We start from the raw sequence: 26614 nt of genomic DNA on the forward strand, positions 1-26614 counted from the left end.
AGAAATACGAGTGGACATGAAATCTGCCGGCTGAGAAAAAAACAACAAAAACACGCCTATTATTCGGATTCTTCCCAGGCTTGTGGGGAGATTTAAAGTGAACACCAGGCCCCAAAAATAGTGCTTTTAGCCTGTAGCTTTATCTGGTAGTTTTTGACCTTTAACCCAAATATAAGCATGAGGCACAGTCCTGATTTATATCAGAACATTGCAATGCAGTGGGTCTAAATCAAATAAATAGCTGCAATTAGTAAGAGCGGAATTATACTACAGAATAATAGACAGATTTATTAGGGTTTAGTTGAGTTAGCACATCCTTTTTCTTCTTTAAGCATTCAAGATACATTTTTGTTCAAAAAGGACTTTTCATATACAGTAAATTCTTCATGGATTTAAATGAAGGCTTTTTCTCTTAAGATTCTCGTTGTTCTCGTTTCAGGTCAAAAGGTCAAACCTTTTATGTGTTTTTTTTTTTTCTCTTCACATTTCAACAAGTCCCGATGACCTTTCCATATTCCTTCCACTCCAATTATCAGAGCAGGACAAGGCTTCTCCTCGTTAAATGTAAATGCAGAAGAAACTCTGTGGTTACTTTGGCACTAGGTGCTGCAGATGACTTATGAGGATCATTAAAGCTTTTAGCTTCTTGTACAGATGCTATGTCACCTAATGGGGCATGATTTCGGTACTCGCAAAGGCTTCGAGTTGTCGAGTCTACGATCTTCCATGACATTGTGCTGTTCATATGGCAGAACTGTAAGCAGCGCCAGGCGTTTGATCCTGCTTTATTACTTCCTGTCCCAAGGCGAGGGAGGGAGGCTTCCCTTTTCCTGTTCAGACTGAATGAACCCTACCACCATTTTTATATATTCATTTATTTTAAATAAATCCAGAATGATCAGAAACCCCACCCGTCCTTTAGAATGTCACGTTAGAAACAGGCTTTATTAAGTCAGGAATTGTGTGATTAGCGTTTTTCTGTGATCACACTTAACAATGGATTTCCTTTTAAATTCCTACGGTAGAAACGTGAGGCGCACAGCTGTTCAGTGCAGCAGATGTTTACCTATTCGTTGGCAGACATCCAGGCTCCGTAATGAGTTTAACTTATGTAAGCATATGGTGATAATGGTTACAAGGTGCGTTGGAGTTTTGTTTAACCCTTTGGTAGTACTAATAACAAAGCTTTTTTATTACCTTCATGACCTGCCTCCTCAGTTTCAGGCCTCTTTTGCCACCCTTAGTGACACTAATGATGATGTAATTGTTTCCACTTTGAGGAGGTCTTCCTAAAGTCCCTCCAGACTTGTCAGTCGTGTAAAAGATGAGGTCATTGCAGATGCTCGTATCTGGTGTTTATGCTGCATCAAGTGTAGCTCTGGTGTCTGACTGTGCGAAGTGAAGAACTTTAAATTGTGCAGCTTGGTCCTTGACTGTTAACCTTTCAAAGTGTTTCATCTGCAAGACATTTTCTGAGAAGTTTTTCTACATTATTGTATAAAACTTGAGTACGTCGTGGTGTGAAAGCGCCTCGACTCCGCTATGAAGTCAGCCACTGTAATGTCCCACTTTTAATAACCTTGGAGAACAGCGCTATTCTGTAAAGCTCTTACAGTTCCTCAGATGACAAGTGTTCTCTCTGCACTCGTTCGCTTGGAGCGTCCTGTTGCGTAACCAACGTGTTGTGCTGAATTAATCCAAGCATTTTTTTATTTTTTTTTAAAGATAAAAACCTTCCTGGTAGAATCATAAAATGTGTTGATCCGGCGGGGGCGCTCACTCCAGTGTGTACCTGTTCCCTCTGCTAGTCTGAAGAGCTGAGTGGGTGTCTGCGAGGGAGGGCACCTCCAAAAAAAAAAAAAGTCTATTTCACATAGTCGCACATTGTTTGAATTGTATAATGTGTGTTGCATAATAGCTGGGAGAGGATTGTGTACTGTATTTGTGTGTGTGCTTCAGGAGCTACGGAGGAGTTGTTTGGGTTGACTGCATCTCTGCCTACTTTTATCTTCCTCTTTCTCTCAGCTATAACCTGATGATGTTTCACTTAGACTGAAGCCGTCGTGATCCGCCCTCTCTAATCCTGCAGGTGTCCGATTGGCATCGATCACTAGTGAGAAAAGCATTCTTGTTTAGGTTCTGATTTGTCTCATTTATCTTTGAACAAGACAACGAAGGCGAAGTGGGAAAAGAAGAGACGTGGAGACGGAGCAGAGAGTCAGAGAGAAAGCATTTAGCTGCAGCTCGTCTTTACGAGCCCGGGGAGGTGTTTTTCCTGAACCTGCCCCGCTAACACTGTTACACATAGACCGGTCATCATAACAACCCAATCACTGGGATATCTGTTGGGAGCTGTGGATTCGCCATTGATTGAGTAATTGATTTTCCACTCTCAAGTTGATGGCTTTCTCACCTGCTAATAAGGTTTTGACCCCCAAATGATTTTTTAAGTTTTTTTTTTCTTTATTTCATTGGATGTAGGATTGATGTCTCTGTGACAGAATCGCTGACTGGTTTTATTTGAACGAAGAACTTCAAAGCTTACCGAGCTGATTTACTGTTTCATCATCTGTTGAGAAAAATACTTTGCACCTTGTTCCAAAATATGGAGGACATCACACACACACACACACAGACACACACACAACACCTGATACACCTGTAGGTGGAGATCCATTAGACAGCAGCTGCTACAATGCTGAGTCCCATTAGATGTCTGTGTTTATGTTTATGGAGCGAAACTGGGTGCTGGCTGGGGACGCATGTGGAGAAGCATTTAAATGCCGGGTGTGAACAAGCTGGCCTTACTCAATGTTAACCGGGGCTTTGTTTCATTTGCAAAAATGCACGTCCCCATTTTAAAGGCAGTCATCTGGAAACGGAGACATCGAGATCAAATCAACTAATGATAATGAAGTCAAATTATCTATCTAGCGCCAGGTGATAAAATCTGTCAGTGAAATTCAGTTCACATGGCAGACACCAGCTAGAGATCAGAGCGCTGCTTTTGTCTCCTGTGGGCAGAAATTAAGGAGCTGCTGTCTCCAAAAAACACTAATAATTGTGGATCACTTAAAACATATCATGCATTATGTGTGCTGCTAGAATGGAGACTGCAACAGTTATTAAAATACTAAAAAAAATATAGTCGTAATGCAGCATCAGCAGGAATATGATGCGTATATGCACATGGAAGTGCTGTTCAGTTGAGATGTGGGTGTTTTGTTTGGTCGTGAGAGAGTGAAGACAGTAGCTGGCCTGTCTGCTGGCTGTTCAGCATCAAACCTCCCCTCCTCTTCTTTATTGATTTAACATCTTCGAAAACAATGTTTTAAAACAGACCATGTTTCCTATCCTCCTCCACCACCAAAAAAAAACACACTGAAGACCTTTAAACTACTTTCTATGGCTGCTTTTTAGTAATAACCACAGGTTGCGTAATACTCTCCATCCCATCTCGTGTGAATCAAGTCCATCCTGTCACGTCTCCTCTGCGTCAGGTCCACCACCCTCCTCCCTGTTGGTGTAATCTTCCAGGTGGCTGCGTCCAGTCAGCCGTGGGTACACACTTAAGAGTGAATTATTCAAGCAGGTCAGCATCAGCAGCAGCAGCAGCAGCGTCGTCCTGTGAGGCTGCACTCTCTTCATCACTGGAACTGGGTCACGCTGTTCAGATGTAACACAACCTTGTCCCAGTCTAACACAGATCACAATGTGAGGATCATAACTTAAGTAACGTGGAGCTTGGTTCATGTGAAGAAATCAGGCCCATCAGAAATCCTTCCTGAAACAGAGAAGATGCTTTTCTCTGTATGTACAGACCAAACTAATGCCAGTTATGACGATTAACCAAATCTAGTGCGTGAGTTCCTCCCAGAAAAACCTGGACACAGCAGTGATGGTTAAACCTGCCATGGGGAGATTTCTCATCACACGTCCTCCCCTACTTGCCTCTAAGGGGAATAAAATAGACCCGGGCTCTAAGGATTACGCCAGCTCTTGATGTCACGGCGCTTTATGAGTAAAAAAAAGTCTAAACTTTCACACCATTCTAAAAGTTTTTTGCACAGCCACTTGAGTTTTAAAAATGTATATTTGCCTTGTGCAGCTTTAAGTTTGTTTTGAGTGGGTGTTTATTTAAAGCAAACTCGGCTCAGATTGCATGCTGTAATGTTTGTCAGGGATGGGTGGATCAGTTGTAATTAAGGAGAGTTCACTGTGTTCGTTTGCTGCAATTATCTCCACCAAGGAGGTTCTGTTGTCTTAAAGGATTTTCTGCTGCTTGGTGAAAAAATCCACTCCAACCAACGGCTCAGATGGGTTTCGATTTTTATTCTGCATCGTTACGCTTTTTTTTTAGCTGTCGCTGTAAGGCAACAAAAGGCTTGGTTCATAGTGTCTACTGAGTTATGAGATCAGGTTAAATGTATATAGAACATCAGCTGTGTCTCTACAGGCAGACACCAGAGTGACCTCAATCATAACTCATTCATTCAGATTTATCACCATAGACGTTAGCCTTCATAAAGAGGGAAGCAATAATCACATCATACGGCAGGTCCGACAAACGAAGTGGGTGCACATGCAGTAAATGTAAATGTGTGAAGAACACAATCCAGAGTGTGACCTCTTTGTTTGGATGGAGGGTAGTCATGCAGAACCTGCAGCGTTACTGCCTCACCATTTGCTCTTGCATCACTCTGCTTCCTCTCCGTCCTCCCCTGCATCCAGATACACTGGGTACCAAAATAATATTCTTGTGTGAGGAAAACACTGGTCATAAACCTTCTTCTGATTTGTTGGCAGATTTACCTGTGAGTAGATTTTAAGGTTTTTGAGATGTGAATGTTTTTCAGTCTCTGCCTCTCCCTCTGTTCATCCCCAGCCACACCCAACAACACACATCAGACACGTGCTAATGAAACCCTATCCCAGCCCTTTCCTCCCCGCTCGCTCTCCTTCCCCGCTTTTGTTCCAAAGTGCTTAATAAGTGATGGAGTGGTTAATCGGAGGATGATGCCCCCCTACGGCTCAGATGAAAGAGAAGCAGGAATAATCTATAGAGCACCCTAAGGCTGTGATTTCCCGCCCTGCCAAACCTCCTCCCGCCTCCCCACTTCCATCTTAGCACTTTCACCATACCCTGAAGGACCCCACCCTCCTCTCCCCATTGTACACACCTCTTTTTTTTTGTATACTGCATCTTTCCGTCTTCTCATCTACGCTCTAGTGAGAGCACCAAGTAATATCAAAGAGCTGCAGTGGGTCATCTCGTAAACAAGCTTATAGAGACCCATCAGATCAAGCCTGATTTCATTATCCGCTCACAACGCCGTCTGAGGCCGTTACCGTCGGCCAGTCTCCTGCCTCTGAGGGAAACACGTGATTAACATGCAGCACTTTGTCATTTCTGATGAGTAAGTCAAATAAGCCCAAGGCTGCTTCCCCTTTTCTTTTTGATTTTATTGGTTTTCACTCCCCAAGTGCCAAAACGATCCTTTGGTCCTTCATTAGCGAGTAGCATCAGAAGGTTACCGTGGAGTCGTGCTCCTGCCTTTAGCGTGTCCAGGAATGTGGCAGACGACAAACAGACCGTGTCAGCCTCGATGAAAACCTAAATCTCTCCGCCTGTACTTGGGTGGGGGTCATACTTGATTTGCAAAAGACACAAATTCCAAGACACAACTCTCAGTGTAAAATAAATAGATTAAAGAGATTAAAAGATCCCCTCTGAGCTCACCAAAACTTTTAAGAATCCTTACATCCTGTGTTCCTTCATATACTGTGAAGTTCAAAGCGCTTTCTGCTCGCTATATAAATGTGCAGCAAACGTTCTGCATTAAAGGAATACGCTGACATGTTTTTCTAGCCGTAGATTCAGATGAGAGGATGTTATGGCTTTCATTTCTTTGTATCAACTGTGAAGCTTTGGCCGTTAATTGAAAGAGCTTGCAATGAAAAGAGACTCCAACTGAAATTGTTCAAATATATAAATTTGCCAGAAAATACCTCTAATGCACATGAATCAGTAAACTACTATCTTGATGGTTTGATGTGTACGCAAGCAAAAATTACTTTGAAATGAACGAGGATAGTTGTTTCCTGCTACTTGCATTAAAGCATTATAGATCATTTATTTTGAGCCAAAAAAGGTATTTTGAGGTATCCAGTCATTTTACAGGAACTAGGCGGGACAGAACATGCAAACGCAGACAGGCCCCGACTGTGATCTGGATATGAGCCCAGGACCTTTTTTGCTGAATGAACGTACAGTTTCCTACTCAAACATCTGGACCTCTCGCATTTCACGTCGACGTCAGTTATTCCAGTTTTGATGAAAAAACGCAACGGTGCACAGTTTTAATGTTACACGTGAGCATCAGCTGCACGGTATCTCCAGGATGTCCTCCATGCAGTCAGAGGACAATGGTTATGCAGTAGTGAGCACAGTCAAACACTAAACTGACAGTAGGACCAGCCCATGTTTAGACAGGCATGGATCTGGAGCTGCTCCATATTCATGCCGGACCACCAGAGCCCCTTAAACTGATCATTAATTTATCTCCGCTTGTTGAAGGTCTCTGTGATTGGCAGAGCGGTGCTAAAGGCCGGAGAATCGCAGAATCAACAGAAAGACTGAGCTTGTCAGGGAACAACTACACGCCCAGATGGACCTAGTTCAACGCTCCCTTCCCTCCCCCCCTCTGGTCTGGTCGTATGGAGCGGCTTTACGAGAGGGGCCGTGCCACCCAGCCCATCTATAATTAAGAGCCAGGGTTGGCCCTGATGTCAGAGCACAGGCATTCAGCCCCAAACCATCTGCTTTCTCACCTTTTTCTGTCGTATTCAAAATGTTTCACCTTGATTATGGTGAAACATTTTGATTAGGATATATTAGTTCATTAAAAAGTATACATTTACAATTACAAAGATTATAAGCTCATGTCTATGTAGCTTCATCCTTGGAGCTCAGATTTCCATCAGTATTTTATTTTATTTTTTAAAATAATAGAAAAATGTGGGTGTTTGTTTTGATCCACGCTGTAAAACAAGTCAACACCATCTCCCACAGCCAGTTATCTAACCTGCCTGCTGACCTGAAGGCACAATAACACAGCAACGATAAACCTGACACCAAAAAACATCTCAAGGACTCACACATTTACTAATTAGTCTTATTTCTCTTCTTTCATGTACTCTTCATTCCCACAAGAAGTCTTATCTCCTTGGTGGGCTCCCACCTCCTCCTCCTCCTCCTCTTCGTTTGTTTGCTTCTTTCGTCTTTTTATCATTCCCATGTCTCCCGAAAGTCAAGGCCCCACATAGTCCATCGTCTCATACGGTTAATTTATCTCTGCAGTACATTTTTATCTGTGCCGGGGCCTTTTAAGAAAATAAAGGCCCATTATTCCCCTCTCGTTACGCACCGAAAAAGCCCGTCCAGCCGTCAGAGCCACGGAGCCGAAATAGTCTTTCATATAGTTGCAGGCAAGATTGAGACAAATATTATCCTGGTTCATTGGTATCCTGTCATTAGTTTGCCTTTAACTGTCACGTATGGAGTAAATGTGGTGGACTGTGGCGGCCTGCGTTCAGCCCGTTCAGAGCTGCAGCCTGTCTGCATGCGTGTGGGCTCGCGTGAACCCTCGGTATTCTAGGTTAACACGTCTGCATTTACAGTGTGTGGGCATGTTTTCATTTCCATGAATAAATGATGAGCTAACACTAGAGTGGAGCACCGGACATATGAATGTACTGTACGTGTTGTGGGGGGGTGGGGTGGTTCATACGTGTGCGTGTGTTCACATCGTGAGTGTGTTGATGTGATGGGTTGTGAAGTGTTGGACTCTGGTTGAACCGGTCGTGGAGACGCTGCTCCTCCGCGCCGCTGAAGGTGTCATGTGACTTTCAGGCTCTTGTGACGCTTATGTGAAAGTCAGGGTTCAAACACAAAATTAGATCTACACACGACTGGAAAGCAGACTGTGGTGTCTCCTAGTGAAAGTGTGTAACTATGACGTAACAGAACCTGAAAGTGACAGTTAAGGCTAATTTGGAGTAATACGTGATATATATATTTATATTTTTATTTATTTTTATTTATTTTTTTAAATTTTTTCTGTTTCCAAATTACCATGTGTTAAAAACCTGTCACTGGCTGACCAACACTGTTATAGATTATGACGTCACATGCCAAACTCAAAACGGTAGCATGCTGGCTAAAAAAAAAAAAACAAAAAAAAAAACTTAGCTGTGGTTTTTAAAATCCCACGGTGGTTTTTCCAACTTCACGCTATTGGCACCAAAACCATTAACGTCTTGTGTCCTCTTTAAGACACACTGGGAATTGGGTTTCACTGTTTGCCGTTCGTCATCACTTTCTAAATGATAAATTGACTTGTTCATTGATGCCGTGGGGATCGAAGTAATCGGTGCACTCCACTGATTTTACACACGAGGCTTGGTTCGGTTGCCGCTGGGATTATTACTCAGATTGCCTCAGTGGGGTTTTCCAGAAGGGGTTAGTTTGCGGCTTGGGAGTGGACTGTCATCCGCTGAAGTCGCAGGACCACAGGAAGTCATGTGAAATGGAGTGAGTGAGTGAGCTGCGTCCATGGCTGAAGTGGAGCTCCCTGCCCCGAGCGCAGCCATCAACTTCATGTGTGTTTACACGATGGATGCTTTAAATGCAGAGAACAAATTTATATGCCTATAAAGAAGCGGGCTTTAGTTTTGACCGTCTAATGCTAAATTTGTGGAGCGCTGCTTTCAGACTCTGACTTGATTTATTTTCAGCTATTGTTGGTCTCTTTGACTGATGCTGTGATAGCAGAAGCCTCAAAAATGTCTAGAACATTTTCGCAACGGTCCACGGCTAAAGCGCGCTCATCTATTTCTGTGCTCCCTTTCTCTCTCATCTCGCCCCAAAATACCCCCCCCCCCCCCACCCCCTCCCATCTCCCCCATGGGTTTTTTCTCTTCTTCTCCCGTTTTCAAAACATGGTTTTCCCAGACATTCTTTCCGAGATGTGACGCATGGAGCACGTATGTCTCATAGCTACGGAGTTAAAAATACTCTGCGGTGAGGGTTGGCTGAGGTCTCTTCCATTCAGCCACCAGCCCCCCCTCCTCCACCGCCACCTTCGCCCTTCTCCTACGCTGTCGGTCACAGAGTCAGACGTCAGCCGTCCTAGTCACCCTTCCTATCTGCTTACTGTTTAATTGTCACCACGGAACACGCACTAGCCCCCATGTATTTACACCATGGTATTATAGTGTCTGCTGCTCTCTGAGGCGCCTCCTGATGATATGATGACTCCGGTTTGTTGTGGTTAGTTTGCAGCGATCGTTAGATGTAATCTTTTACACTATTTCAAGAAGTATTGAGTAAACGAAGCGTTGTGTCATCTTCTAAGCCGTGAACAAATACCAATTGAATGACTTTACTGGTGTTTAAACCATCAGATACATCATCAGGATGAGGTATAACATTGTGACCACCTTCCTAATATTGTGTACGTCTATCTTGTGCCTCCATAACAGTTGTGAGTCATCAGAGAATGGACGTGGGTCTTCTGCGGGTGTCCTGTGGTGTCTGGTGGTGTCATTGCTATGTAGTGGGGGTGTCTGGTCTGATCTACGTGGGTGGTACATGTCTAAGAAACATCCACATGAATGAATGCCAGGTCCAAAAGCAGAACGTTGTATTGTCGCAAGATGGTCGATGTTATTTACTTCTCCTGTCAGTGGTTTTAATGTTGTGGCTGATCGGTGTGTACAGTCTTCTATAATATTACTACAGCTTCTGATTTAATTGAATCAGATCACATGCAAGCATCTCAGTCTCCATCCGAGTAAACACAGCTGTTGGAAACTGCGACATGCCGGTCTCCTCTTATCTTCAAATCCTTTATGAATCACAGTCCAATCGTCAGGGAGCAGTCGTCTTATCAGCAGACGCCGACTCTGAATCACATCCACACATCCATCCCAGCAGACGGCCTTAACATACATACCGCTCGGGAGGCTTTAAAATGCAGCCTCGCGTCCATAACCTTTCCCCGGCAGAATATTCCCCAAATGGTGACAGGACACGGCGGACGGAGATGGGCTTTGACAGGCGAACACAGACTCCGCTGCTCCGTATCGATCCATTATACAGAGGAATGGGCCACTTAAGAGCAGCCGAGTGCCGGCTGTCCTGTTGAATAAACATGGTGATTGGCCCTCTGTGTCTCTGGAGCATGTGCGCTTGTGGACGTCTTTGAGTGACTTTCCAATGTCAGCAGACAGGCGTGGGGGGGGGGAGAAAAATGGTTAAGCATTGTAGTGGAAAGACACGCAAGGGAAAACGGTGGAAATCAGAGAAGTGTAAAAGCGTAAAAGAGGAAGGCGCGGTAACAGACAGGGAGGAGGAGGAAAAGGCAGGAAGGAGCAGAGGTTTGGACGGGATTCTGGAGAGGGAGAAGCTTTTAAAGCCTCTCAGATCTCTACGTTAAGATGATGTTTTGACTGATTTTTATCCACAACTGAATATATCTGCTGTTGGCGTGTGTCGCTCATCACCTCATTAGAGTTTCACACTTTCTCTGCCTCTTTCTCTTCATCACATTTCTGCCTCTACTCCCTTCCGGGGTGCGCTGACCAGCTCTGGGAAAGGTTACAAGAGGGTCAAAGCTCTGGACAAAACACAGGACAGCTTTTGGCAGTCCTCCCCTCCCTCCCTCTTTCACTCTTTCACTCTGCCACTCTCTCCGTATGTCTCATTGAGCATTTATTGCTCCCTCCTCCCCTCCTCGCCTTCCTTCTCTCTTTGGAGGTGTGTCCATCAACATCTGGAGAAGCAGTGCTGCTCGGTGACAACAGGAGCTCATTCACTCCCTCCCTCTTCTCTCTCTCTCTCTCTCCCCCACTCTCTCTCTCTCTCTCTCTGCGCCTCGCTCTGCCTCTCTGTATCTGTGTTTGCCGTTGTGGAAGTCAGATTACACAGCGAGGAGATGCTGGCAGCTGACTGTGAAAGGAGCTCACAGGGAGAAGCACCGAAGTGGAATTATAACCAGGCTTATCACGGAGACCATGGCAGCGTCTTGTTTTCTTCCCTGTCGTCACTCTTTCCTTTTTTGAAGTGACAGTTGTTGTTTTTTTGTGAATTCCTGGAGCGACTCTCCAGCACCTGGTCCAGTGATCAGCGTAAGGTTACGTGGGGATCCATCCTCCTCTCCTCCCCTCCTCCTCTTCCTCCTCCTCCTCTTCCTAAGCGTCGCGCTTCCTCCACCTGTGTTTTGGTGGAAGGGGGGATTCAGAGGCTCTGGGATGACGGAGATTCTGGTATCGGATGTAAACTTGAACTCGGTGTGCGAGCGCCTGGAGCAGCACTGCTGCGTGGACCAGAACCAGCACAATCTGTCCAGCCAGCCGCAGACCCCCGTGCTCAAGAGGCACACCAACACCGGGGCCAAGCTGTGGGGCCGCGTACGCAGCAAGCTGCTCAGACAAAAGGTCTATAGCTGACATATGCACACAGACGCACATGCGTCGCATACATACATACACATACACAAGCTGCTCTGCTCTTTTATCCCCTCTCCTTTGCGTTTGCTCTCTCCTATTTGTCACTTTGTCACCTCCATCTGTTTGTCGTGCCTCTCTTTTATTGTCAGTTTATCTCTTTCCATGTGTGCGTGCGCTCTCTCTCCCCGGGCGTCCTTCTTTCAGCTCACAGTTGTCTATTGTTCTTGCGTGATGGCTCTATAGACTGAGGTGGAGACAGTGATGTAGTGATGGCTAAACTGTGACCTGCAGCTATGTAGCCAAGTTAATAGATGCTTTTCTTCAAGCCTTATGGTGTTCTTTGCTACTTGATCATTAAATGCTGTAAATATTTATTACTAACTCTAATATTTGAGCTTTAAAAAGTATTTAATAGTCTGCAAATTGAGTATTGATGATCAATGCTCCATTAGCGGGAGGTGTGAGGAAGATCAATAGGACTTGTGATGGAAAACTATGTTAATGTTTTGAGAAACAGTGCAAATACTAATATATATATATTTATGTTGGCATCACTGTCAATGTAGGAACCATTATTTTTAATATGAACGTCCTGCTGCCTCTTGTCTCACCCATGTCACGCTCTACATCCACCAGCCGCCGTCTTCTCATTTAAAAACACTGGTGACAATTAAATGACTTTTCCAGCTAAATCATGTTTGTTATCCGAGATGTTTCTATCAGACCGGCTCCCTCTGCTGTTCATTCTAGGTCACTTCATCCTCTAGTTGAACTGATCCAGTGCCCCTTTGGCATTTGATGATTTTTTTTCCTTCCGCTAATTAACTGTCACATTATTCCAAATATTCGCCTGTAGAACAAATGTCTGGCGTGTTTGCGTTTTGTATATTTTACCCAATTAGACTTTCAGGTTTCCAACAAACCATGGCAACTGCCAGGTTCCCATGAGTGTTGTCTCATTAATTTTTGTGTATCTTTTGTGCTCTGTAGGAGTCAGTAAGCGGTGGGGTATATTAAGATTGGCAAATGAGGCTGAGGGAGACATTTTCATTTGACATTAAGACCAAAATAAGATGGAAAATATAGCAAGCATCGCTGTGTGTGTGTGTCATTATAGGATTGAGGTTCATTCAGAAAGGGCAATTATTGTGAATTGGTGAAAACGTTTAGGTTGGACTGAATGACCCTGGTGTTGGGGGATCTGCAGACACACACACACACACACACACACACACACACACACACACACACACACACACACACACACACACACACACACACACACACAGAGGACCGGTGTAGCATAGTTTAAATAGCTGCTCCTTTTACTTTCCTCCAGACGACGCTTTTAGTATGTGACCGATAGCGAGAAAGCATGTGAGCCAGTTTGGATTCTATGCATAGCTCTGCACACACAGCGAATACTGTGACTAATGGAGATATAAACCTCAGATGCTGTTTTTTTCCCCCTTATGTTAGGACATGTTTATTCAGCAGTCCGCCCCGTCATGAGTGCATCGCCAGCGTTTTGAGCTCTAATTTGTGTGCATAATAAAGCGGGCCCACAACAAAGCATCTAAGTTGAGAGTTGGGTTGACCTTTGCTTCATGCTTTCCATTATTCAACAGAAGCCTGAGGAACGCTGACCGCTGGTTATACTGAGCGGAATTAAACCAGGGATTACAAACTAAGACCAGACTTAACCGAATTGACCCGTGGGTCTCGTATTGATTGATTCCTCTTCTCTGTGCACACACATCCTCACGTCTTAATGTCACAGAGTGTGATTAGGAACGTATCAGTGTTTTACTGCTGTCCGGATTTGTCGGCTTTGCAGTTAGTTGCATGTGATCCTGCCCCCCACCCCCAACACAGACACCTCTGTGAAGTCCCACTCACTCATTCATTCATTCTGAATGAGGCTTTGAACGCCTGATATTATGAGTAAACTTGTGTTGGAGTGTTTTTTCGGCGCTCAGTCGTCTTTTGATCTTATCAGCTCTTCTGCAGTTCTCCCTTTTTTGTGCCCCCATCTCGCATCTCTGCCTCTAACAGAGGGGCTCATGCGTTTGATGGTGGAGGGGCGATGGTTTAAATCATTTGATCGTTAGAACGTAACAAGAGCCTGGAGGGAGTTCTCGACACGTTCGGTCTTTCTGTTCAGAGAAGAAAGGGTTAACGCACACCGCTTTTCATCGTATGAAATTAATTTATCCTTTTGTAAGTTTTCTCTTATGGTAATTTCAGGATTTTAAAGCTTTAACTCCTTCTCTAGCTGAAACTCAATTCTTCTGCTGGTTTTATTTTGCTGTTAAAATTGAATCAAACTTCTTCTCGTCTTTAAATTGCACATGGATTGAATCGTCATGAGAAGAGCTCTCACCGAAGGGGGCCGGGAAAGCGGACTTTAGGGCAAATAGCTTTTTCTGTTCGTGCCCCTCTGTGCCATGCATCATGTTATTTACAGGCGGTTTAGAGGAATGCGGGAGTTAAAGGATGCGCAGGAGCACACCGGGGAATTGTCCTCACTCCTTCAACCTAAAGCGGCGCCTAATTAAGACACGGTGTGATGAGAGGGGAGGCCGGCTGGGAACACTAATTGGACAGGAACCAGACATAATGTATCTTGTGCGTCGCGGCAAATGAAGGAATGTTGATCAAGCTGTTACTAGGTAGTTGTTTTTTTGTTTTTTTGATGGGGGCCTGTGTCTGATGACCTGTTTTTGGTTTGTTTTCTTCCTAGTTTTTAGAGCCAGCTTAGCGGCGGAGAACAATGGAGCGGCCGTGAAAGAGAATCAGATCCGACTATTATTATCCGCCCTCCGTCTCGCTTATCCCACCTCTCACCCCCACTGCATTCTAGCCCACGCACTAAATTATTTGAGTATGTTGATTAGTGGAGATGAGATATTAGGGTTCCATCCCCCCCGCCTACCTAAAATGCCAGCTAGTCCCCTAATGGCCTTTTTATATAGGCCACATAAATCTCCGTCTGTCCCCACCGCAGGGCATAGCCCTTTATTGGCCCCAATCCATCCCCTGTGCAGGAGATCTGTGATTGGTTAATGAGCTCCAGGAGGAGAGCGGCAGGTCGGTAAAGAATTCTCAGGTTGATACCCTAAATGACCCCCTACCTTCTGGCCGTACAGCAAGCTGAATGCAGAGCGGCTTTAATCTCTGCAGGGTAGCTACATGGCATTAATCATCTAATTAGGTGGCGTGAGTTGGGTGACTTTACTTTAATCACACGCTTTAACAGTTTCCTGAGCTTAGATAATGAGAGGAAAGAGTAACTACACAAGGAGGGTCAAATCTCACACATTTACCTGAAACCATCAGGGACAATCGCTTTTACTTAATTTGAACTAAAATGAACAAAAATCTGGACAAACTATTTTCAGCTCATTGAATAAGTGTGCAATCAAAACTTCTGATCTGAGATGAAGTAAGGCTGAAGTAAGCCAAGTGAGCACACGGAGGTGATGTAACGGCTTACAGAGTGTGTGTGCTGTTAGTGGTAAAGATCACAAATGAGCTGAATGGTGAGGCATTGAGCTACGCAATGTTCCCGCAGGGCCGACGAGCACAAAACATCACTGTATCTGTCCAAGAGAAACATGAGGGTTCATCACGGGACCAAAATGCCGCTCAGATCCCCGCGTCTTGCTAGCATAGGTGAGCTTTATCACTGCGCCATTCGATTAAATCAGGTATTTGGTTTGATGATGGAACAGAGCCGCGTTTGACTCTTCGTTGACAGATATCTGTAACATCCAGAAAACGACACTAAATGCATGTTCTTTTTGCAAAATAGCATCGGCGTGGTGAAAATCATATAAGAACATAGAGGGGTTGTGTTCAATGCAAATTAAAGCACATTTTTTACTCTGTTACTCATCCAGGCTGCAGGCAGGGTCGCGTTGCATAAGTGTAGTACTCGTCTGTGTGTTGCTGTTTACAGCCACTATAAGAGAATCACGCACAGCCCGCAGAGATGCGAGACCACTCTGCAAATCACAACTCTCGGTCGGCCGCAAGCCCCCACTGATTGGCTCTAACCAGGAAGTGAGGGGAGAAGGCAACATGGTAACCGAAGCCCGAGACCTCCCATGGCCATGGGGACATCGGCAGCTGTTGAGTAAAGACGCTCGCTACTTATGAACATGCAAACACGATGCTCATGTTGTTCGTGGGTCTAAAAATAGTCGTGCTGCTCGCGTTCTCTGAAGCACATATACAGCAGTGTGATGTGTTAGCGGAGGAATTAAAAAAAGGCTCAGTCACTGCACAAACAGCTCCTGTAATCCTGCTAAAGCCAAGGAGCCGTGCAGTTTGAGCTACATTCTAATTAAAGGACTAATAAAAAGCTTTCTGGAGCTGAATGAATATTTAATCATCCAGAGAGCAGCAGTGGAAAACTGCAATGAAACACAATGGACAAATTAAACAGCAATTCATTAATTTAGCATCTCAAAAGATCAAGTTGTGATTTTTTGGAACATTGTCTCTGGCACGCGTTAACTCTCCAGCACAGTAACAATAGGCTGATTAAGTGTGTAGGACTTATCTTAATAAGAAGAATGGGTATTTGGAGCGATATCCTCTGCTACTTCACATTTCTTTTTCCCTCTGGATTACTCACTTCTAAGGACATTTTTTCATATGTGCTCCGAACAAACACGTGTCCAAACCCCACACTCAGTAATTAAAATCAGAGATGTGACTTTAAATGTGCTAAAGTTCTCAAACATCTGCAGGATTTTTCCTCTTATTTGAAATTTATAGTCTTGCAGAGTATCCCGTTTCAAACCTGTAAGCAATCGCATGTAAAACACTTCTTTGCACATGTTACAGATGTGCGTTTGTCACTTGGCTGTCGGTCGAGAATGCTTTCATGTGTCATGTTGTGATTGATGCGGCGTGCCACAGAGCAGCTCCTGGGCCACACATGTTCAGATACTGTCAGACCCTGATCATGGTTCCGACACTACTGCTTTGAATCTGACGAATCAGGAACTCTGGCAGTGCAGGGAGTTCCCGTAGTGTAGTGGTTATCACGTTCGCCTAACACGCGAAAGGTCCCCGGTTCGAGACCGCGCGGGAACATTCTTCTTGTGGGAAAGAAATCTTGTGTGGGCTGTTTTAATCATCACTATTTAACAGCAGAGTATCAAACTCATAACGATATCAGAGTCCATGCCACCTTGTTGAATAGGTATGACTGAATGTTGCTTAGATGGGTGCATTCTTTAAAATGATCCCATATAACCAAAAATGTCCTTATTCATGATATAAGCAAATAACAGAGTAGGCAAAGTTATGTGGGATATTCCTGTTTAACTGTTTGATGCAGAGGATGGTTGAGGGAGCCTGCATTGTTTACAAGAATAAAGTGTAATCTTATCAGCTTTGTTTGGTCCCTGAAGATGATCAGCTGGAGCAGGGTACAAACCTGATAATCATCATGGTCCGTGGCTGCTTGAATCCTATTTGCAAGTCAAAACTCTCGGTCACGCTATCTCTGCCTGGTTCTACAGGCCTGGCAGAGAATCCAGCCAGGACTGAGAGAAGATACCGAAATCGGGTTTCTATACAGATGGGCCACATCACATGGCAGCCACATGCTTCCTCTACTGCTCAACCTACAAACAACGCTTAGGAAAAGTGTGTGTGATGATGTAGAAGTCTGCAGGACAGCTTTATTGATCCATGCGCACAGCAGAGAGGAAGTAGAAGGACAGCACAGTGACCAGAGGACCTGAGGTCCAGTTGCTCTGTCCAGCTACTCAACCAGGAAGCAAACACAAACTGCACATGTCGTATTCTATCCAAGGAAAAGGCATGTGTGTGCCCCAACTGGAATGCATAAAATTCAGTGTACACAACTGTCCAGTAGATTTAAAGTGTTTCTGGTTGTGCTTCGCTTCAGGCTGCGGTCCTTCCTGGCCTCTCTGTCTCTCAATCATATGTCCATTATAGACATCATGGTCCCAACAAAGAGAGCTTTGACTCCAGAGTGATGTGATCCTAATCAGAACCATATAAGCCTCAGGAAGTCTTATGAAACAAATAAAAAAAAAAAGCACAAGAGTCAGTTTCAGACTTTTATCTGCATGAATGAGCGCACATGCAGTGGTTGAAAGCGGTTGAAAAGTATTCCTAGGGAAGGAAATTGGTCATTGTATTTTATATCTGGGTGAACTGAGATGAAAGGAGAGTAAAGCTTTGCTGTTCTTTCGGCCCTTACGACGTCTTTATAGACAGTAAATCAGCCAGAAATGAGTTCATATGTATTCATTACAGCTTATTTGTCTCAAAAACACAATTTATTCCGAGGTTTATGTTTTTATAGTCAGAGTTAAACTCAAAATCCTTGTTGATATGCTGACTGGACACATCCTCCAATAAGTCGCAGTCCTTGCAGACTGCTCTTTATTCTGAATGTAACATTTCATATGAGCCTGGTCGGGCAGAATTTGCTTCATGCCTCCTTCCGGGCCTCTTCGGCCAAAGTAGCTCATTTCCCAGGAAAGTAACAGGAGGGAAATGGGCCAAGTTCCTCTCTTAAGTATTTTTTAATAAAAGGGAGCCTGGTTGAGGATACAGGTCTGAGAGGGGTCACCGAGTGTAGCAGCTGCCTGTAATGGATCGTCTTTCTCTTTACAACCCTATTCCAGTACATTAATTTTTAATAAGGTCCTTTAGAAATTAGTTGAGAGTTATAAAGAGGAAATAAGAGGGAGGAATATTTTCAGTTGTTTTCTACATGAAGGGGATTCAGCAGGCGTCATAAGTGCATCCTGGATCTTTGCCAAGCTCCCTTCTTAGCAGTAGCTGTGTAAAAGCCCAATTGCAGTGATTACCTGTCCCTCATTTCAAACCCAGACCCTGCTGGGAAAACAGGCTTTAACAATAATAGAATGCGTGAAACTGATGCCAAATGGCCTTTTTACGAGGTAATGAAATACACTCAATGAGCCCTTATAATGGCTGCAGCCTAATGCTGACAATGAGAGAAGTGTGCAGCCCTTGTGTTTCGCCCAACAAACATTATTTTCCTCTAAGTTGAGCACATCACTGTGCAGACAGCCTATAAAAAAGACATTAGATGTTGTGGCCTCACGCGGCGGGCGCAGGCTCCAGGAGACGCAGAACAACAACAGGCCAGCGTCTATGATGTCTCGCAGGGCATCGCGGGCCGCCTGATCCAGACTCTCAGATTGTGTTGCGGTGAAGTGGGCCAAGTTTCTGAGCCAATCTGGATCCCTTGGTGGACCCCTGAGAGACTTCTGAGGCGTATGTGAGAAACAGAGGTGGCATCATTCTTTCCTAAAGTACACGCGGTGACTGGGTTGTTGTAAAGCAGCTGTGCCCAGGCCCAGGCCACAAGGACAGCTCGACTTTGATCTGGACCAGAGGTTAGAAAGTTGGGGGAGCTCAAATGTGAACTCTGGACATATTAAGTTACAAAGTGCCTTTCTTACACTTTAAACTGATCCCTTGGGTTTATAGTCAGTTGTGTTTCATTTTATTGTGGCCTAGGTAACAAACCATCAAAAAGAATAACTGGTAGACTGAAACATTGCCTTTGTCTAAAGCAAAATTTGAAGACGTCGCCAAGATTACAGCCAACCAGCATGTAAGCTCTTGGCTTGTTTGAGAGGAAATTACTATAGCCGCTGGCTGTAGTCTGTATTGGTCACTTAAAAGGGGAAACGGAAACGTATTGCTAGGAATTTCACCATGCTCAGTGAGCTGCTGACGGGGGTCCGACTCATCCCGGCAGTACAGGACTGGCCCTACAGATGCTCACAGATGGACTGTTGCGTGAACAGTGTACATCCTTCCAGAGAAACTGCCCACGCTTGGCGACTTAGTGGGGCAGTTTGGTGTGTACCCAGTTCCCGTAGTGTAGTGGTTATCACGTTCGCCTAACACGCGAAAGGTCCCCGGTTCGAGACCGGGCGGGAACAGTTTTTATCATGTAATCCAGCTGCATTAATGCATTTCAGGATGAGGAAGACAGTTTCTTTTACACTACTTTTATAATGTTATAAAAATGTTATATACTAACAAGCAGCTGTACGTTCCAATCCACAGTGGCGCTTGAATTAGTCTTGCTGCTTGCATTAATTTTTGTTTTGTTTTGTATTTGTTGCCGTATCTGAGTGATCCTTGCTAAGTGAAATGTGAGGAGGGGAATCTGAGCCAACATCTTCTCTCACTCTCTCTCGCACACAACACACACTTGCTCCTGCTCTGTCATCTCAAGGATTTGCCTCAGTTTTCATTTGACCAGTTGTTGAGTTTATGGGCTTTCAGAAAAAAGAAAGAACAAGACTTTTCCTTGTACATTACTGCATTTTTGGGGTCTGTTTAACTGCAGACACATACACACCGGGACTGTAAAAACCGACCTCTTTTTTCATGTGGAAAGTTATTTCACAATGGACTTGTTATAATGTGCTAAAGTTATTCAGATTCCAAAAGTTTTTCTTCTTAAAGGGAAATGTACAGGCAGTGACGCTCTGCTGTTGTTTCCCATAATACATGTGACTTTTCTTAGTGCTATCAGACGATGCGATTAAGCAGCGTTCTCTTCTGGGACAATCTCTAGCATGAATTTAGTCATGTGGCCTTATTTGGTCAAAGACTGCGCAAAAACCTTATCATGTGTGTTTGTGTGTTTCAGCTGGATCCTCAGACTGTACAGTCCAAGAACTGGCACATGGACGTCATAGAGATGAACGGGGTAAGATGCGAGTAGTTTAAACCTTGAGAGGGCGTTTAGCTCAGATTGTGGCGCATATGCCAAAATGATTTGGTAAACCAGGCGTAAGCTTGGCCAGCTTTTCAGATTGACCTACACCCATACACTTCAACAGGAAGTGGCATTTACGCGAAGTGTTTTTTTTCCAGCAAAAAATGTCTGTGTATTTGTATTTTAAATGTTAAACTAATTCCATTGGATATGAAGCATCAGTGGCTCAGTCTTTTCCAAATTCCACTCTCTAAATCATTCTATAAACACAAACAGAAAGTGGGTCACGAGGGTCCTAGACTTGATTCCTTCCTTCTCAGAGCTTTGCCGCCTACTTCAGCTGTGCTGTTTCCTCATCTCCAGATCAAAGTGGAATTCTCCATGAAGTTTACAAGTCGGGACCTCAGCTTAAAGAGAACGCCGTCCAAAAAACAGAGCGGGGTGTTTGGAGTCAAAATCAACGTGGTCACGAAGTAAGTATGCCCCGGTTATAAAGGCTAGGGAGGGGCTCCAAGCTCGACTGCCTAGAAACAAAACAAGCAATTTTATTCGTTTACATTTGAGTCAGAGAAGTAACTGCTGTTTACGTCCGCAGGCGCGAGCGCTCCAAGGTGCCTTACATCGTCCGTCAGTGCATTGAGGAGGTGGAGAAGAGGGGGATTGACGAAGTGGGAATCTACAGGATCTCAGGGGTGGCCACTGATATCCAGGCCCTCAAATTAGCATTCGACACCAGTAAGGCCCCACTCACTGTCTCCTTCTTATCAAATATTAAATGCCATTTAACATTTTTGTCACTGCTCTGTGGTAGTGGTAGAAATCTCACCCGCAATATGTCTCCAAATGAAGAACAAAGAGGCTTTAGAAATGGAGACTCTGCCGGAGCCGAGGTTTAGTTGACAAGGCCTTTTCTCTAGAGAGGAGGTTTGTGGGAAGTGACTGTCAGATTCCAGGACAGATGAGGAGCAGCAGCTGTCAACTTGAACGTTGCATAAGAGCCTTTCTGGTCACAGCTGCTTTTCTTTTCGCAAAGACTGGACCGAGCACAGGCTCTGCTGTCACCTCTGATTCCTGAGCCTGTCTGCATCTGTCCCCCGCCCCGAACGCCAGTGAACTTATTGAGAGGTTGCATCATTCCTGGAGAGAGCAGCCGTGTTATTGTGAGACTTTCATAATGACGTGTGTTCGCTTTCTAAACCGCGTTTCTTTGTGTGTGACACGCAGATACCAAAGACATCCTGATGATGCTCAGTGACATGGACATCAACGCCATCGCAGGAACGCTCAAGCTGTACTTCAGGGAGCTGCCTGAGCCTCTGCTCACGGACCGCCTCTACCCCGCCTTCATGGAGGGCATAGGTGTGACCCTCCGGCCTTTATACTCAACCCAGGGAGCGTGGCTTAGTTTGGGAATATGCAAAGAGAGTTATCAGTTGGCGAGACGGAAGAGATGAGGGCTTGGAAAGGTGATTACCATAACTGGGTCTGACGTCTTGTTCCTCTCCCTCTCAGCTCTCTCAGACCCAGCGGCCAAGGAGAACTGCATGATGCACCTCCTGCGCTCCCTGCCCGACCCCAACCTCATGACCTTCCTCACTCTGCTGGAGCACCTCAAACGGTACACACACACACACACACACACACACACACACACACACACACACAAAAGCCCTCAGATAGAGGCTGTCAATACGCAGTTTTATATCCAAGATGTAGATCCTAGAGGGAAATATTCCGGACCATTCCATTCTCACCTTATTGTCATCTTTAATCCTCTGGAATCAACAGACTTCAAACTATAAACCAGTTTTTTTTAAATTGTGTTGATAGGCCAAGTAAAACTAGACTTATTAGAAATAACTTACCCCACACTTTGTCCTGAATATTGTTGTCATGTTGGTGCGCGTCAAAAGTAAAAAAAAACACTATAACAAAACATGAAAACTTCAGCATTGGTGGAAAAATGTCTCCCATCAACCAAAGAGGAAATGATAGGTGTAAATGGTTGTAAATAATTGTACAAAGACGTGTGATGCATTTCCTGCATATTAACGTAAATAGTTACGTAACCTTTTGACATTTACACTTTAGCTTTGCATTCTAAAACTGGTTCGTTACACATGTTTGTGGTTTTCACAGTGAAACTTTTTCCTACTCAGATTTTATGGTTTTAGTGTATTTTTAGGTCCAACGTGTTCATACGGTTTGTCAAAATGAAAAAAAACTAAAACATTGTAAAGTGACAGGTCGTGCTGAATGAAACCCAACAAGGCGATGTGAACCATTTTTAAGATGAAATATAAAGGTAAAACCAAAAGTAGTCAAATTATACTCTGGACTCCAGAGGGTTAACACAAACCTCTCACAGGCAGAGGCCGTCTTTCAGTCAGATTAATGAGTCCCAAAGCTCTTTTTGTTTTGTTTGTTAAAATGAAAAGCTCTTCAGAGAATATGTTTACTTGACTCGAACCTGTGTTTATAATATTATTTTTCTGTCATAACATTACAGTGCATATCAATAAACTTTGTTTTATTTTTTTTCCATTCATTCAGTTTCATTCCTCCAGTTTAGTTTTCTAGCATGTGACAGAATGAAGAATGAAGTCAGGGCAGGTGGTGTCTTTGTTGCATTAACCCCGTCCCTCCCTGCGCTTGTTCCTGCAGGGTGGCCGAGAAGGAGCCCGTCAACAAGATGTCCCTTCATAACCTGGCCACTGTGTTTGGCCCCACCCTGCTCAGGCCCTCAGAGTCAGAGAGCACCAAGGGACATCACATCACCTCGGCCTCTGACATCTGGTCCCATGACGTCATGGCGCAGGTACGCCTCTCCCCCCGTGTGCCCGACACACTCGGTTTTCACTCATCGCTCGTACTGACAGACAGTAGGAGTCCCTCAGGGGGCATGTAGGAAGTCATAGACCGGTGCGTACATGCGCGTTTCCTCGTCCGCCGCCCGTGTTTTCCGGATGAATTTTTCCTCCCACGTCGTCCAGTGACCCCTGCCGCTGCTCTCTGTTCTCCCAGCTGTATTTACGCCGCAGGCCGCCCATTCGTCTCTGCTGACAGACGAGTTTCCTGCGCACAAAAGTCTTTTCTTGGCAGAGCAAACAACATCCAGAGTAAATCATCATAAATGAGACAGGAGGTCCCGTCTGTCCTGGACAGTGAAGGCGACTGTTTGCATTCAAGCTTATTGAAACTCTAAATGTTTGTTGCATTAAGTATACAGATGTCAGGCCGCAGAGAAAGCTGCATTCCGCGCCTTATTCTGAATATAATCTCATGTTGTGTAAATAAGTGATAGATTCGCTCATTTTCATCAAGCAGTAAAACAGAGAGGCAAGAACATGTGTAAGAGCTGTGTTTGTCCACATTCTGCACTTTCTCTGAGTGCTGACATTCTCCTAGGAAGTGGCTTTCCCTCCACACATGATGAAGCTGAAGGAGGCAGGGCGAGGAGATTCACCTGTTTTCATGAAGCAGAGTTTCCCCTCTTGGGCCACCAGAAATGATCCAGAACGTGTCCTATGTAGTTGACCAGATTAGTCACATTTAAGTCAGGAGGCTCTTTGAGCTGTGGTTAAGCAGCTGGTTCTGCGCCACAAAACCAAGGACAAATGCAGACAGAATTGAGCAAAATGCAAAATGCAGCTTCAGCCCAGCGTCAGAGCGTCCGGCTCTGGAGCAAGATCTACTTAAATATTAACTAAAACCTTTTAGTTCATAACCAGGCCTGCCACAAAAAAAAAAAAACATACTAACCATTTCAAACCCAGACGAAGAGACGTTCTCGTCTAATTTTAAACCATAGTGATTTTTATTTAGAGAGAATAAAGGCAGTAGATGATAACGCTGTCTGGTTCTCATCCTGTGGTTCATTTTCAGGAGAATAAAGATAAAACTGTACCAGTTCATAAATGTCATCCAGTAGTAATTACCCTTAGATTCATACCTTTAAATAAAACAGTAATAATGTTTATGTGGATATATATTACAACTTTAAACGTAGTATTTTGAGTCACTTTTTAACATACAGACGGAGGTACGCTTATGTTTCAGATGCAGTGTGATTGACTCTTTCCTGTGTTCCATGTGTTACCTCCAGAGGCCCATAGATGTATTTGGAAATCATATTTTAAAAAGCCCTTTTCTAGTACGTGTGTCCAGAAGTAGCCAGAATAGTCACAGTATCTGTTACATCCATGGGAACAAAGCAGACAGGAAGTGCTAATTGCTGCCTTTTAAAAATCGTAAATAAATACTGGCACAAATCTGAAGCTGTAGAAATAAACATCATACTTCCTGTTTTCTTTCCTTTTGGAAAGTGAAGGAGCTTTTCAGTTCACGTCACTCCATCGATATTCTTTTGGTGTCGGGATGAGACGGGGGCGTCATACTCACGTATTCCTGTTTTTGTGTGGTCTCAGGTCCAGGTGCTGCTCTACTACCTGCAGCATCCTCCCATCACCTTCGCCGAGCTCAAGCGCAACACGCTGTACTTCTCCACTGACGTTTAATCCCCACACACCTCCCTCAGGGCTTCACCTGGAGACCAGAGAGTGAGAGAGACTCCGTACAAACCTTTAGTCCCCGCCACAGTAATCCCACCTCACCTCCACACCCCCCCACCCCAGCGGGCCGCTCATCTCGACTGTACAGACGCCCCCCCACCAAACGCCCGCCTCACCCCACCCCACCCCACCAGCCCCGTGAAGAGATGGAGCGGATCGCCCAGGGAGGCCGTGAAGGAGGTGTCCTGGTCGTCCAATAGTCTTGTGTCGTGTCCCGTTTGTAATGCGAGGAAAGCAGAGCCGCCTCCCGCCAAAAAGACGAGGAGTGGGGGGGCGCTCTGCGACCACAGCGGGAAGCGTCCGGAGGCCGCGGCCCGGTGCAGGCGGGATCGTGCCCGGGCGTGCGTGGCGTGTCATCTAGTGAGCCCTTTCCAAGACGCTGGTCCAACGTTCTCAGAAACCAGTCGACTCAAGAGTCCTGCTATTCTTCATTGTTTTTTTTTTTCTTTTTCTTTTTGTCCTGATCAGAGGCATTCCAGACAAATGGCATTTACATGTTTTATAACAACGTTCAGCACCTGTTTCGTTTCATTTCCATGTCTTTCTGGCTTCGTGCATGTGGTGGAGGAGGCTCGGGTGAGTGACGATGTGGATGTACTTGACTGAATGAGTGTGTGGGTGTGTTTGAGGGACTGTAAGAACCGTAGAGTTCGCTGGGATCGTGTCCCTCTGTACTGACAAACAAGAGAGGACTGCCCTCCCCGCTGAGTCTTGGCCAAATTAGCCCTATTTATTTTAAATATATATAATATGTGTGCCTGTACAGTTCCGTGCAACTAGAGAAATGCTCTAAGGAGTTTGTTTATTCAGGTAGTGATGTTATTTTTAGTCTGATTTTCTTATTCAGTATGTCCATGGTTGGTAAGCTGTACTGAAAAGGAAGTCTGCCAGTTCATTTCTGATCACTTTGTAGAGGTGGAAGGGCACTCTGAGGGTTGTTGGTGGAATAAAAAAAAACAAACAAACAAAAAAAAACCCCACAAAGAATGGAACATTTAGCTTATTTGTTTTCTTGTTGTTGCATTGCAAGCCTGTTCCAAGTGTCTTACTGCACCGGTATAATCTGTAGGATGATGTGTAGTTGCCCTCATTGCATGTTCAGCTTGTCAATTGAACCAGGCCAGGTAACACAAAGGTAGGTTGTCTCTGCAAGGCCCTCGCTGCGACTGGCAAAAATAAAAACCCATCTCTGCTGTGTACAAAGCCAACCTTTCTGCTATCAAGCCTGCAACATATCTTAAAATACTGCAAGCACTGCTAGATGAGTACTATTTGATATTTTTAATATAAGATTAAAATGAAATAAAAAATCTTGTATTTTACTTCCTTTGAGAAGAATTTCATTATACTGTAATACTGAGGCTAAATGTCAATGTGAACTTTTTTCCCCATTTTTTAAATAAAATAAAAGTTACTGAAACACTCACTTTTGTGTCCGTCTGACCTGCCTGAGACGAATAATGAATATTTATAAAGATAGTGCATTGTAACATCACTTCACAACACCCATCCTTCCTCATCCCTTCAGTTTAAACCAAGAAAGCAGCTGCACTCTATGATAACATGAGCGTAAAGTGTTGCTTTTTAGCCTTAGGGTCCACAATTTACGTGGACCCTGTTTTTCCATGAGATTCAGCTCTGTCACCGACCACATCAGCAGATTCCCTCGCCCTCAAACACATGGGGATATTCACAGCCGTGTATTGGAGAGAGTGGCCAACTAAGGGAACGCACAGTCTGATGGAACCCACTAAGATGATTGGTTCTGAGC

The 26614-nt window shown here is 44.5% G+C and overlaps 1 protein-coding gene and 2 non-coding genes across 5 annotated transcripts in view; all 3 read left to right on the top strand.

Moving 5' to 3' along the window:
• Positions 1–26269, top strand: part of abr (ABR activator of RhoGEF and GTPase) — a 119088-nt gene extending 92819 nt beyond the window's left edge. For all 3 annotated transcript variants that reach the window (XM_047606197.1, XM_047606198.1, XM_047606199.1), the window contains 7 exons: positions 20204–20263; positions 20636–20745; positions 20868–21007; positions 21497–21631; positions 21785–21890; positions 22937–23090; positions 24700–26269. In XM_047606197.1, coding sequence (XP_047462153.1) covers positions 20204–20263; positions 20636–20745; positions 20868–21007; positions 21497–21631; positions 21785–21890; positions 22937–23090; positions 24700–24789 — 795 coding nt within the window. In that variant the 3' untranslated portion in view covers positions 24790–26269. The remainder of the gene's footprint in view (positions 1–20203; positions 20264–20635; positions 20746–20867; positions 21008–21496; positions 21632–21784; positions 21891–22936; positions 23091–24699) is intronic.
• On the top strand, positions 16545–16617 carry trnav-aac. Its single transcript has one exon. It is a non-coding gene; the product is annotated as a tRNA-Val (tRNA).
• On the top strand, positions 19412–19484 carry trnav-aac. Its single transcript has one exon. It is a non-coding gene; the product is annotated as a tRNA-Val (tRNA).
• Positions 26270–26614: the final 345 nt, after the last annotated feature.

The sequence above is a fragment of the Mugil cephalus genome, chromosome 15 (genome assembly GCF_022458985.1).
Source record: "Mugil cephalus isolate CIBA_MC_2020 chromosome 15, CIBA_Mcephalus_1.1, whole genome shotgun sequence".
NCBI lineage: Eukaryota > Metazoa > Chordata > Actinopteri > Mugiliformes > Mugilidae > Mugil > Mugil cephalus.